This window comes from Cydia amplana, chromosome 10 (assembly GCF_948474715.1).
Source record: "Cydia amplana chromosome 10, ilCydAmpl1.1, whole genome shotgun sequence".
In the NCBI taxonomy this organism is placed as follows: Eukaryota; Metazoa; Arthropoda; class Insecta; order Lepidoptera; family Tortricidae; genus Cydia; species Cydia amplana.
In genome coordinates, this window is record NC_086078.1 from 10,989,193 (window position 1) to 11,003,815 (window position 14,623).

The 14,623-nt window shown below is 38.9% G+C and overlaps 1 protein-coding gene across 1 annotated transcript; it reads right to left on the bottom strand.

Moving 5' to 3' along the window:
• Positions 1-5,559: 5,559 nt before the first annotated feature.
• Positions 5,560-14,407, bottom strand: LOC134651562 (beta-secretase 1-like). Its single transcript, XM_063506667.1, has 9 exons — positions 14,149-14,407; positions 13,916-14,035; positions 13,313-13,465; positions 12,783-12,957; positions 11,634-11,884; positions 10,759-10,830; positions 9,970-10,077; positions 8,883-8,999; positions 5,560-5,874 (listed from the first exon to the last, which is right to left on the bottom strand). The coding sequence occupies exons 1-9, from the start codon at positions 14,281-14,283 to the stop codon at positions 5,569-5,571; spliced, it is 1,437 nt and encodes a 478-aa protein (XP_063362737.1). The 5' UTR covers positions 14,284-14,407; the 3' UTR covers positions 5,560-5,568.
• Between the last annotated feature and the right edge of the window lie 216 nt (positions 14,408-14,623).

The following is a 14,623-nucleotide window of genomic DNA, read 5'->3' on the forward strand; positions in this document are numbered from 1 at the left end:
TTGGGTAGTTCCATTTCATAACTTTGACGATAAAGAGGAAAATCCACCTCACCCCGTAGTGCCTCGTATTTGGGGTGAGAGGGGTTTTCATACAAAGGTGATTTTAGAAGATTGTTGGATCGATTTTTTTTATTATGCGTATTACTATAGCTCCATTTTAAATTGGAATACATTATTTTTGTAGCAGTAGCCTTAAAATCCCTTATATCACCCCCCTCTCAAACCTTCTCTCCCCATTCATAACCCACTTCTCCCCGCGAAACCTACTCACCCCGTTTTACGGTACTTAAATAGGTAGGTACCTAATGACATTCTAAAAAACAATGAGTCTCTGTTCGCTCCCTATAAGATTTTTCATACACAAACACGCCGCGGCAATTCCCTTCAATCTCGCCGCTCCTCAGTCCGAATAAATTATACTTAAACGAATAATGAATAAGAGCTGCATAACAATACTGGATCTGCTGGCTCGACCCGGCAATTCAAACCACTTGCACCTAGCCGACTGTAATGAAAAGTTCCATCGTGTAGAAAATTAAATTTCTCTCTTCAGGGCATTAGGCAGGCTCGTACCAATCTCGGCATAATCGGGATTTCATCTCAGTCGCGACTTGTGACTTCTGTCCTGGCTGATCTCGTTTCTATGCAAATCGGTACAAAACGCTCGTAACTGCTGAATAATTTAATCGATTGTTCAGAATCCATGCAAATGCCTATCTACTTATTATACTTTTTCTTGGGAGGATTTGGAAAAGAGATTAGATTTTTTTTATACCTACTAATAAGTCGATGGCACACTAATATACCGCACGCGGTTGCTGTAGTTTATTATCTCCAGAGATATCACATGCGCATAGTCGACTACTCTTTAAAACCTACAAGTTTCGTTCTTGAAGTATAGGGATACTTAGGTTTGTATTTTAGACGTTAGATTTCTCTCACGATAAATGTCTATACCATACAAAATACACAAAGATACAGAGATTATACAGGTAAAGGTACCTAACCTACCTTTACCTGTATAATCTCTGTATCTTTGTGTATTTAGAAGAGGTACCTACCTCTTATACCACTTTCAGTGCACCCGTGTACGAGTGGCTTGGGATTTTTACAATGTCCCTGAGATAGCAAAATTAGGCAGCAGGGTAAGTAGATATACTTACCTAATAGTAATAAGCACTGATTAGAAAAAAAGAATAATGCATAGAAAAACCTCATTTAAACGGCCAGCGGTTTCCATGTTTTCGTCCGCGCAAGTTGAAATTACGAAACTCGTTTGCACACCACAGCAGTTCGCAATTTGGGCTAAATGAAGTTTCGAGTGCAACCGTATTCATCATTTTATATACAGTAAGCGTAGCCGCAATATTCGTTATGTAGCACACAGTATAATTGTCTCTGGGTGTCTGAATTATAGGAAGAGCTTATAAGATGTGACTTGATAAGTGATATCGTAAATGAAACCGGGCGCAGCATGATTCCATTTTTATCGCCTATCACTATGCCCGTCACTTTCGCACTTTACATACTTGTTAGAACGTGACAGGCATGGTGACAAGCGATAAAAACAGTTCCTTCAGTCTTCAACATCACTCACATGCCAAGATCATGGTCGCGAGCGAGCCAAAATCAACCTTACTCGAAAGCGTGAAGGTTACATTGACAACGTTAGTTGGACTTTCGTCATTACTCACGACTTCAGGGCGTTCTTAACGTCCAAAGGCACAAAAGTTGAAGTTGTAAAAGTTTATGATATTCAGTAGTCACCAGGCCACCAGGGAAGTGTTGCTAGATTGATCCATTTTAACGCATAGAGGTTCTATACCAATTCTCTGTCAGTATCCCTAGACTGAGCATAGTAACGCTACCCCCTCTGCCACTTATACGGTAGTTTTACTCCATCTTCGAGTCAATCCCGTGCCGTGATTGGTCCCGTATCTTTGAACGGACCAATCACGGAACGGGATTCGCTCACCTCGTCCCCCCGCACCCCCGTATTTTTGGCAGCATCGGTTTCATGAAATAATTGCTCTAAACTCAGTCTAAAGGATTCCTAGTCTATGCAATATCCAAACACTCTGCCTGTGTCCTGTGTGCCGAATATCTTTACGCCTAAGGGTCCTGCGCCGTCCTAAACTTCTCAAGATTTCCATCTTTTTCCCTTATTAGTTTAACTTTACTATGAAATCAATAAGACTTTGATTGAAATTCATAACTCGGCACGGGAAGCCGTCCGCATTGTAATATCCGGTCCACAGATTAATCGAAAGGTAGAGCTGTGCTTACGGTTATCTTAGGGGAAATCGTTTTATTTTCCGGAGATTACACTTTTATTGCATTTGAACTCGTAGGATTTGGGACTGCATTCGACGGTATGTACCTACCTACTTATTAATTTTGAACATACTGAGAAGCGTGCTTTCAAAAGCGAGCAACCAATATTAAAATATTTTCAATCCAATTTCAGTACCTACCTACATTGAAACATACTCATATGTACAGGTAAGCTACTATGCGATATTAAAATTGCATCTCGTCTTGTCTTGTCTCCGCAAGTCGCTGTCATAGCGGATTGGACTAGGTAGGTAACTAATAGCTGTACGTTCATTCTATTCTATAACTGACATCAATTCACATGGCCATCGAAGTTACCAAAGCAGAGTGTGACAAAGGAATAATATGTGCTTGAGTGCTATTTGTGAACATTATTTTAATGCCGTATAAGGTCTAAAATACGCTCATTTTTAAATTAAAAGATAAACGGAAAAAACACCGCTTCAGACAAGATTCGAACTTGCGATCTTTTGGAACTCCGGTCCAATCGTTATGAACCAACTGAGCTACCGAAGATTACCAGAAGCATGCGAATTCTTACATTCCTTCATTTTGTTTACACGCCTTAGGCCGGGATTCGCATAGCAACATCTACCTCTACCGTAATAAGACTAATAATAATGTACCTCCCTTTACGTATATCGGAGCGACTGAGGTGTTTATAAATATCCGAACCCTATTATTAAGGCATTAACGTGCATAGGTAGTCAGATATTTTACATATCTGATAGTGGTATGAATTATCACTTTAAAATTCGTTAAAGAAAGAACAATTTTGGAATCAATAATCGATTTATTGTTAACGTTTTTTACCCTTTCACGAATTGGTCAACTTCACAAAATACTTAAAGGAATCGCTACTATAAATTAAGTAAATCTAAAAGCGTAATTATTTTAATAATAGGTATCTACATATCTGCCTCTCGGGTCGTATGATGGTCCATATGGCATAAACGATTGGCATCTTGGCTAGGCACCCATTCGTTGTCATACGAACAAATAACAAACGCCTTTTCTAACCTAAAAAAAACGAAGAAGATTAAACCTAACGTGTGACGTTAGATTCATGTTTGTCTCCGCATGTCTATTAGATTACTAATATTATTCAATAAACCTGATGTAGTTCGGAAATTAAGGTGCAATTAAAATCGAGATATTGTGAAAAATTTACATATGTATCTTAATTGAAAACACGTCTAGAAATACCTACTCTCACTATTATGATCTAAAGATCTTAATTTCAGAATTAAAATGTTATCATGCTAAAATTCAGTTACCTAAGGACTAGCTAATATTATCAGACTTATAAGTAAAATGCGCTCTTTCAGAGCTGCATCATCACCATAGACAAAGAAATAATACAGACCTACGCTGTGCAAAATTGGAGAAATGTAGGTTTGGTTTTGGCAACTAAACTAGATGGAGTTGTAGGTACGAACATTGACAGAGATATCTAGGGACTGGCTTTACGGGCAATAATAATGAGGCATGACAGGGGCCAGTACAGCGGTGTGAAATCGCTACAATGCGATTGGTAGATGAGTTCGCATCACGCGCGCAATTGGTTGACGATTTCGCATTACGCGCGCTATTGGTTGCGTTAGACTGCACGATTGGCTGGAATTCGTGAGTAGCACCGCTGAACTTGTACCATTTTTAGTGCCCCATTAGCCCGTCCTTAGATATTATATGTCAATGGGTACGAAGTATGGACACGGACAAAGTGCTAAAATACTTATTGGCCATACATTAAGATAGTATCAAGCGTGGCTCACTCTAATCATTTCTTTGTCTATACAACGTCACTAAACACAAACAATTACACATCACTCGTAAATAATATAAGGTAAGGGCCAAACAGGAACATTTCAGGAAGTATAAACTTCGCCCCGGATCGCTCTGCCTTATTAAGAGAAATTATTTTAGTTACCATACAACTTGAGACAACAAAGGTAATATTTTATATTATACTAGTGAGCGACAGAACATTTTATTATAGGTATTACACAAACTTACTTAGACAATGAGCATTATTATTTTCAAATACACAGCGAACTCTGGTAGGACCACCAGCGTTACTACTTACTATTACCTACTGCTATACTCTTATTTAGGTATAGTCGAGTTCATAAGTATGTATACATTTTTTCACCTTATTGCAATGGATTAAGGTGGAGAAATGTATACATTACATATTCAAGAACTCTACTGTAACTAAACGAAATACATATTTACAAAATGCGTGAGATAATTTGTAAGTAATAAAAATCTTTGCCAGTCCTAAAACTTAATAGCATACCCCGGCCGGCGAGAGCAAAAATGCGTTGACAGCTTAATAGTGCGAGGACACACACTTTGGTCGATGTCGATAAAAACAACACGATGTACTGGACCACCGTTATGATATGCAGAAGTATTAATTATTGTTGTAAACAAAATTAAAACCAAGTGTTTGTATTTATTCAGTTTAAAATTGTTTTAGGGTTATTCTTAGAAACGCGTGGAGGTATCAAGTTGAAATAAATAACAAATACTAATGGCTCAGTTTAAAAAAAAAAATTGTGCTTAATTAAAAGTCGACTATTCTATCGACATCCATATGTCGATAGAATAGTCGATATTTAATTAAACACTAGGAGCAGATAGATGCATTTTTGCTCTCGCCGGCCGGGGTATGGTTAATAGGTATCAACTGTCGTTCTCGTTATGTTCGCTAAGAATTTGTAAAATAAAAGTAACTAGGTCAAAACATAATATTTTAAGTAATTCGATTTGATGACGAATATAGGAGCCGTCTTTTAAAGGGTTATATTACATATATGTCTTTAGATAAGGGTCACTTGCTAATACTGAAGGGGTAAGCAAAAAAAAAAAACATTTCTCGTCGTCGGTAAAAATTCCCGCCTTGTCGTAATGCCCTCAGCGGTGACAAAGCACCATTGATTGAATTGTTTAAGTGAAATGTCTACGTTCATATTGATAAAATTGTTCTAAGGTCCATAATACAATATGTGTAGGAAATATGATTGAATTCAGACTGTTTTGAAATCGAACGAAAGAAAAGAAATGCAACTCTATTCCAATTGAAAACGGTTGAAATTACAATGAAGTACTCAATTATGGGTGGATTGTTGACCTGACATGGTTAGGCGCCACTAGCACTAGGTATATCACACACTTAAGCAACCACTTTGTGACCGTCCATCAAAAAGTTTTTTTCACAAACAGTTACCATCACGTCTCTTGTTCAACCAACGCGGCCGTCGACAGCGATATCTGTTGCAACCTCAACGGCTTCTTACACATCGCTTTAACACAGGGTGCCAAGAGATACACCAGAACCCCAGCGGCGATAATGGAGATGGCACACAGGGCCCACTGCGCCGCGCGTATGGAAACCGCCGTTTCCGACACGGGGCGCCGGAGCCGGCACGAGGCCACGAGGGACGCGGACGCGTTGTAGGGGCCAGAGACCAGCGCGCTCGAGCCGCAATCGGAAGCTTTCCAGCCAATCCAGCCGGCTGATCTGTTGAATAGCACCTGAAATAGGTTTATACATTTTTAGATTTTTTAGTGTCCGACCGAAGATTCAGTTTCGGCATAGAGAAAAAAATACATAGAGTGCTCACTCCATACATCAGTTCAGACTATTAATTTTAGTGTCTACATCTAGCATCGAGTAGCGGAACTATCAGTACTGCTACTTGACAATAGATGTAGCACCGACCGGAAACCGGAAACCGGTCGGTGCTACATCTATTGTCAAGTAGCAGTACTGATAGTTCCGCTACTCGATGCTAGATGCTAATAGTCTTTTTGGTACTAAAACTGATGTATGGAGTGAGCACTCTATGTATTTTTTTCTCTATGGTTTCGGCCATAAAATCACAATCTTTTGGACATTTTGGTTAGTTTACTTTTAAAGTGTTACTGTACATTCCGTAAGTTTGTCTATCTAATTTGAATTCTCCCCTCATCTACTCGAAGGTTAGCTGGAAGAGATCCCTTACAGGGATAAGTTCGCCTTTGTACCTTTATTTCTGTAAACATTATGTAAACATGTGTTATGTACAATAAAGTGATTACCAGGCCTCGGAGTTTTTTTAGCACGGTAAGACTAAGGAGAGCTATGGAGTCTTTGTTAACATTAAAATTAAATTCATACTCATACTCATCCTCATTAATTAAGTTCGTCCGAATCGTTTTATAAATACTTAGACTACTTATATGTAATTAATTCTGTTTACATATATTTAATTAAATGTTATATTATAAAAAAGTAATAATATGTATATGTGTATGTTATAGTAGTTTATGCAACAGTGATATAATAAGGGTTCTTAAAATTCAAGGGTCGAAGTTACAAAACGAGACGTAGTCGAGTTTTGTAAAAAAAGACCCGAGAATTTTAAGAACCAATTATGAGCTGTTGCATACATTACTTTTTCTATGACAGCTGCAGCAAAAAAAAAGAGTTATTATTAAAAAAAAAAGAGTTATTATTTAAAAAAAAAAAGAGTTATTATTGTAAATGAAAACATACCTCTTTCAATCAAGATGATCGGAACTTGTATCTTTAAAAAAAATAAAGCAGTTGTATTATACTCATAAGATGACTGCTAGCAGTCATCTTATGAGCCTATAGACAAATCATTCAAATGACATTGCTTTAGATATCACTGTCAGTCATTTAATTGACACATTTAAGTGCTGGAGTAGAAAAATATTATTATATTACCCATATTGCAGTGTCATCGCTCCAATATTTTATTTAAGTACTTAACGTACCTACATACTATAATTACTGTTAAGATAAGGATATTGGTGTCTTGAAAATGATGCCCAATAATATAATATGTATATGTGTATGTTAATATTATTATATTACCCATATTGCAGTGTCATCGCTCCAATATTTTATTTAAGTACTTAACGTACCTACATACTATAATTACTGTTAAGATATTGATATTGGTGTCTTGAAAATGATGCCCATGAATGCGACTTACGACGTTTATACTGCCCATTATGTGTGAACGAACTGTTTTGTAGACGTAAGGAAGAGTAACGCATAACTATTCTAAAATATTGTAGCTCTATATCAACCTTAATGAATAATAAACAGTTTTAATATCTATGGAATATCGTTTTAATATGTCGAATACGTATTACCAATGTTTATAATCATAGGTTGCATGTCTTAAGTACTTTTTTTAAGTGATAGGCCACTTATGATTAAACCTCTTTACCTAAATATGTGTATGAGTAAATCAGATGTCACATTATGTCATGAATATATAGTTACGTATTTCGTTATTGTGATGATCGCTGATATTTATTAGGTCTAGAGCTGTACATAATTTACTTGTACTTAATTAATGAGGATGAGTATGAGTATGAACTTAATTTTAATGTTAACAAAGACTCCATAGCTCTCCTTAGTCTTACCGTGCTAAAAAAACTCCGAGGCCTGGTGATTACTACTACTACTAAAATCATGTTTAGCCGTAGTTTAGGTTTCGGCCAAAAAACGGCCGAACTTTTCGGGCGGGCCGAAATATACGAAATAGTACTTCGTACTATGAAACTAAACTCAGTGACAAACACCAAAAGTTGGGGAGCAAGTAGGACAATATTTATGTATACAGAAATTAATTTGTTTATTAGAAAACACAATTCCCCTAATGATGGCGCCACTGGACGGTCGACGCAGTCTTAATATGTGTAAAAAAGCGGTATAATGACACTTTTTCAACGATTTTATTACATCTGCAAAAGTTTCGGTTTCGGCGAAAATTAGAGCCAAAGCCGAACCTTCGGTTTCGGTTTCGGCAAAAAAACATGTTTCAGTCAGACACTAACATTTTTATCGTTATAAGTTTGGCCTTGTAGCAATGTTATTAGCAGAATTGAGGTAAACAAACTATTTTTCTCAAAAACGGACGGCAAAGTCGACGTTGCCGGTTAAAAAATAGGTCGCGAAGTGCGTACCTAGTTTATGCTGGTCATTCAAAAAATTAAAAAGTTAAAAACATTGCAGTCTCGATTTCGGGACTGCAATGTTGCATACAAATTCCATTATTTAACGAGTTGCAAACTTTTTAAAACTTTAAATGGCCATATCAAATGAAGGCATAGGTCCATTAAACAGCCAAACAGATGATCAGCACTTATTATTATAATGTTGGTACCGCGACTATTTAGGTCACTCAAATACGTTGGCGTATTTTCAGCAGAAAAATACACTTTTTTTGGTTTTACTTTTTTCTGTGAAAATTAAAACGTTGCTTCTGTAAAATATTTCTATTTCTTGCACCATTTTTGAGAAAAGCACTATATATGACTCGGCTGAAAGGCTACTTGCTGGCTTCGGGTTCAATTAAACGGACTCCCAAGGTCGTCCGTTTAAAACGAATCCTCAGCCTGCAAGTAGCTACTTCCGAACCTCGACAATAATGTACTATTAACTTTAACTTGTTCCAAAAACGCACGTCTATTCTTATCACGGGGCATTCTTGGATGCCACCAACACACTGTTTGCTAGTTACCTGCAGCCCCTCCATGGCGGTGTAGCCGAGCACGGTCTCGGTCCCGGCCTCCAGCCCGAGCTTGTAGCACACGAAGTCCGCGCCCGCCTCGCCCGCTGACACCACTCGCATGTAATTCTACACACACGAAAAGTGTGTTGAAGACCGAAGTTCAAGTCAACTATTTTACACCATGCACGAAATAAAACACTAAAAACCGGCCGAGTGCGAGTCGGACTCGCGCACGGAGGGTTCCGCACCATCAACAAAAAATAGAGCAAAACAAGCAAAAAAACGGTCACCCATCCAAGTACTGACCTCGCCCGACGTTGCTTAACTTCGGTCAAAAATCACGTTTGTTGTATGGGAGCCCCACTTAAATCTTTATTTTATTCTGTTTTTAGTATTTGTTGTTATAGCGGCAACAGAAATACATCATCTGTGAAAATTTCAACTGTCTAGCTATCACGGTTCGTGAGATACAGCCTGGTGACAGACGGACGGACGGACGGACGGACGGACGGACGGACGGACGGACGGACAGCGGAGTCTTAGTAATAGGGTCCCGTTTTTACCCTTTGGGTACGGAACCCTAAAAACCTAGAACTGAACCACAGAGTAAGTAATAGTATTATCATACAGAACGGCCACGCACCGCCCCGCCCCGACTCGCATTACCTCGCCCCGCGACCATCCCGCGACATGAATCTGGCGGACTTCTGGCGTGCTCTCAGTACTGCGACTTACCCACACATACACAATGACGCGTGTAGAGACGTGCCGTGCACACATATAAACGCAAATGATTTTTGATGTATGGCGTGTCCGCCCTGTGACTGAACTACTAGAACTGTTATAGGTAAATAGAAACTTAGACCGCAGTTTTTTTGGTTACAATTTATATTCCATTAAACGGTAATAACTTCAGGGTATATATGACTGAGACATTACAGTTACTTGTATACAAAAGTCTGGACAGTTTGATAACAAGCACTTGACGTAACTTGTCAGTCATCAATCACATCATGTCATCATGCCATACGCATTATGAGATTATGACTGATAAGATGGTCTAAAAATTGGTAACAATAAGTATGGCAAACGTTACCTGCGGCGGTATTTCGAGTGTGAAATACTGGTTGTCCGCGTCGACGCTCAGCAGGTCTATTGCTATCCAGGGCAGCGCCCATTCCTGCGGCTGCGGCCAACACCCCGCCTGAAAACGTTTACTAATTTAACGCAACTTTGTGGAAACTTTATCATGAAAATAAAGTCGAAAAAGGTTTTGAAAAACTAGTTGTATAAAATAAACTACTGGTCATCCACAAATAGTATTTTGTATGTGAAATATTGTAATATAATGTGAGATATTGTAATAAAGGTGACTTGTAATGGACCAGCTACTATCGACATGAAAGACACTTATGCAATGCACTTAATAGTAAATACTTCCATTGCAATTAATTACCACATTGGAAAAGATACTCTGTTTTGTCTGCTTTCGCAACACTCTAATTACTTTAGTTACGTGAGTTTTCGTAAGAGGGCGTTTTTTTTTAAAGTTGTCCCCTACACTTTTTTTTTCAAATTTGGGATTTTTTATGTTAATTCTACTCAGAATCACGAGCTCTTTCTATCCTAATAGGAGAAAAAAAGTGTCCCAAGATTTCCATACATTTTTCGATCTTTCCATTCCGCGACCGCCATACGAGTACAAAGTCTATGAAAAATGGTGACGGAATGGAAATAAAAACCTTAGGACACTTTTTTTCTCCTATTAGGATAGAAAAAGCTCGTGATTCTGAGTAGAAATAACATAAAAAATCCCAAATTTGAAAAAAAAGTGTAGGGGACAACAAAAATAAAACGCCCAAGACCTAGAAGTAAATTATCTTACCTCTCCATGATACCAAAATTCATCTGAAATCACATTAGTCTCGGGAACAGCATTTCTTATTTGGCTAACTATCTGTGAAAAATAAGACAATAAAAAACAAATGTCAATTGACGGGTATAACTGATATGTACTCGTATGTATGTATTAAATAAGACGTTTTCTGGCAAAGGATAAGGAGTAAAGATGATTTTTAATTCATCTGTTTATCAGTATTACTTTATTGATAACCTTCTAAGTAGTGTCCGGCCGAAGATTCGGTTTCGGTTTCGGCCAATTCGGCCATAAAATCATTTTTCGGCTGTAGTTTCGGTTTCGGCCAAAAAACGGCCGAACCTTTCGGCCGGGCCGAAACATACGAAATAGTACTTCGTACTATGAAACTAACTATGTGACAAAGACCAAAAGTTGGGGAGCTAGGACAACAAAATTTATGTATACAGAAATTAATTGGTTTATTAGGAAACACAATTCCCCTAATGATGGCGCCACTGGACGGTCGACGCAGTCTTAATATGTGTGTAAAAGCGGTTAATGACATTTTTTCAACGATTTTAATAAATCTGCACAAGTTTCGGTTTCGGTTTCGGCCGAAACTAGAGCCAAAGCCGAACCTTCGGTTTCGGTTTCGGCAAAAAAAAACATGTTTCGGTCGGACACTACTTCTAAGTGATATAGCTGGTCAACCAAATCTTGTCAGTAAAAAAAGGCGCGAAATTCAAATTTTCTATTGGACGATATCCCTTCGCGCCTACATTTTTTAAATTTGCCGCCTTTTTCTACTGTCAAGATCTGGTTGACCAAGTATACCTGATAGGATAGGCTGATACTTTTTTTAGTTACTGTGTGCGTGCATTTTGCCGGCAAAATAATCATACCTCTCTAAAAACAGTGTCAGGCAACCTGATGTTGGTAGTGCCGCTATCTACGATGCTCTTCTCTTCATTCAGTTTCAAGCATATATCATTATTGATATCTGTCACCACAGGACTTTGAGTAGTAGCCGTATTATTGACGCCCGTAGTTTTATCCATCACTCGGACAGACAACACGCCTACTTCGTACCAGCGTTGATGGAGAACTGGTGTTTGGTATGTGTGGTTATTATTTTTGTTTTCGGTGGCATCGTCTGAAAACAATGTTTAAGTATCAATAAAAAGTTAAATTATGTATTATCACATTCATTGATCAACTGCTACAAAGCTCCCGAAAATGTCATACGACTCTATTTCGTCATTGTCATTGTATCAAAATTATTGCAGCTGAATTTTATACATTACTAGCGACCCGCCCCAGTTTCGCACGGGGAAGCGACTTTGTTTTATACTATGTAGTGAGTAGTGATACGGTCCTCTGATTTATCGTAACAATAAATTGTGTTGTTGCCTTTGACAACCATGGTAAATATGTAGGTATATGTATTGTGATTTTTTTAAGCATAAAAAAAGAAACCATTAAAGGCTTGGCCAGACACAGAGCGCGACGCAGCGACGCGTCCGCGCCGCGCGACCGCGGCACATGCTAACAGGTTACCGACGTCAAACAGACTGCGTCCCGCCGGTATCACGCCCCGCTTCTGTCGCGCCCCGCGCCGCGCGTCCCCTTGCGTCCGCGCAGCGCTGCGCCGCCCGGACGCGGCGGGCCGCCGCGTTGCGCTGGGTCACATCAGTCGGATCGGACGTTAGGCAGCGAGCGGTGGCGCGCGGCCGCGCCGCGTTCGCGCGCGCGATGAGGGCGTGTTGAGAGCGCGGTCCGCGCGCGCCCTGTTTGAACAGTCATCGCGTCGGCATCACGCGGCGCTGCGTCGCGCCAAGTCGCGCTCTGTGTCTGGCCAAGCCTTAAGTGCAAGTCAGGCCCCGGACTGAACGCAAGCGGCGCGCGGCACGGCGAGCGGCAAATCAAGGCCAATCGTACATAGCGTTCGAGCAAATGTATGTAGATATATGAACGGCCTTTTTTACCGGTCGCCGCAGCGCGAACCGCTTGAGCCAGTGCGCGACCTTAGACTTGCACTCGAAATTACTTACCAAGCATTTGAAAGGTCCCATAATGAGTTGCGTTAGTAGCACTTTTGACCCCACACAACTTGAGTTGGAATGAAATGGGTTTCTTGAGAGTGCGGTCCACGGAGTCTAACCAGGACTCAACAATAATGTTCTCACCCCAAGCTCCCACGGGTAGGTATGCCAGGCCTAGAAGACCCTAAACACAAATCTTTAGTCATCACGTATTACATTCATCACACTGTCCTTTTTGTAGATAATTTAAAACAATTTGTATTACTGCAATGTACTGCCACCAGAGTGCAGCACTAACACAAACCGTAAACCATAAAGTAACTTGTACATACTGGACAGTTTTTTGACAAGTTTTCACAGATTACTTGTTACAAGTAATATGACATTGATACTTTGTGCTAGTAGCGCCCCCTACACAGAGTTTTGCATAATACTTTCTATTTTTGTTAGGTTATTTTATTTACTTCTAAAGTACGGTAAATCATAAACCGTAAACCATATTAGCTTTTTTTTCAATAAATTTTATGAATAATATGTACCTGCCATCCAGACCCATTCATGAAGAATTTATGGCTTTCTGTAATAAGTGCCAAGTCTGTTCTCACTTCGGGAATGTTGGAGAGTGATGGGAACTGCACCCAATCTGACGCCAGGTGTCCGACCCACATCCCTTGGGAGTATTTGGCTTGCACCTGAAATATTAAACAAACAATTAGAGTTTCATGTTTTTTTTTTAATGGATTATTCTAGCTAATATTATCAGGGTGGACTTTTAACATGATGTTAAAAGAATGCCCAGTTTGAAGCCCAGCCTGTTGGCTTGGTGGCTGTCAATATTTTCATGTCACATTCACTAGTACCTGATATAAAAATAATATATATGTAATTAGAAATCAGACTCATTGAAGACATGCTTCCTTTTACTTATGACAATAAAGGTAATATTTTTACCTACAGGTTATTAATTACAAACTTGCAGCTGATCTAATAAAAAATATGCATAGCTTGATACTTTTTAGTTAGATATAATTTATCTTAAAGGTGCCAGTTAGGGTTTGTAGTTGTTATATTAGACAGCCACTATGACTTATGAGGATGGCATTCGTTAATAACCCTCAATTTATAAATATAGAAATCCATACCTTTTTGCCACTGTCCCAAATGGTGCTAGATTCATTTGCCTTGAAGAATGACTTGCCGCCTTGCCGAACTTGCGATGCTATAGCCAATGTAGTGCTGCCTGTATCAACTAATAAATTAAACTGAAAGGAAATAACACAATTATATTGTAAATGTACATTTAAAATGTTATAATACTTATGTTATTAATTATAAAGAAATTTAGATTTTTGTTTTGTAAGTTCAATTTATTTACCTTTTGTGGTGGATGACCTAAGTTCACTTCTACTGAATATGCTTGGCCTGCGTCTCCAAAGAGATTGAACTCTTCTCCGAGAGTATAACTCAAAGAAAAGAACACCACAAAACCGTAAACAATGTTTCGCATCATCTTAGCACTATTTGAACATAATCTTATGGACTATCCAACGAGAGGTCTTAGTCCCCTCTTCTTATGGATCATAATTTAATCAATTTTACACAACATATTATACGCTAACTAAAAGATAAAGTCATCGACTCATCGTGCACTTTGTTTATTTATAGAATTTCTAGCGTAAATCCCAATCCCATTGCCAAATTTCCAAAGCATTCTGACACTTTTGACAGTTGACGTGTAGCAACTGGCAACATTTGTCTCGCACTCATAGGGCTCTATAGACCTCGTGACGAATAGCTCGCGGATTTGATAATTTTGAATACATTGCGGTATTTGACTAATCTATTGAACT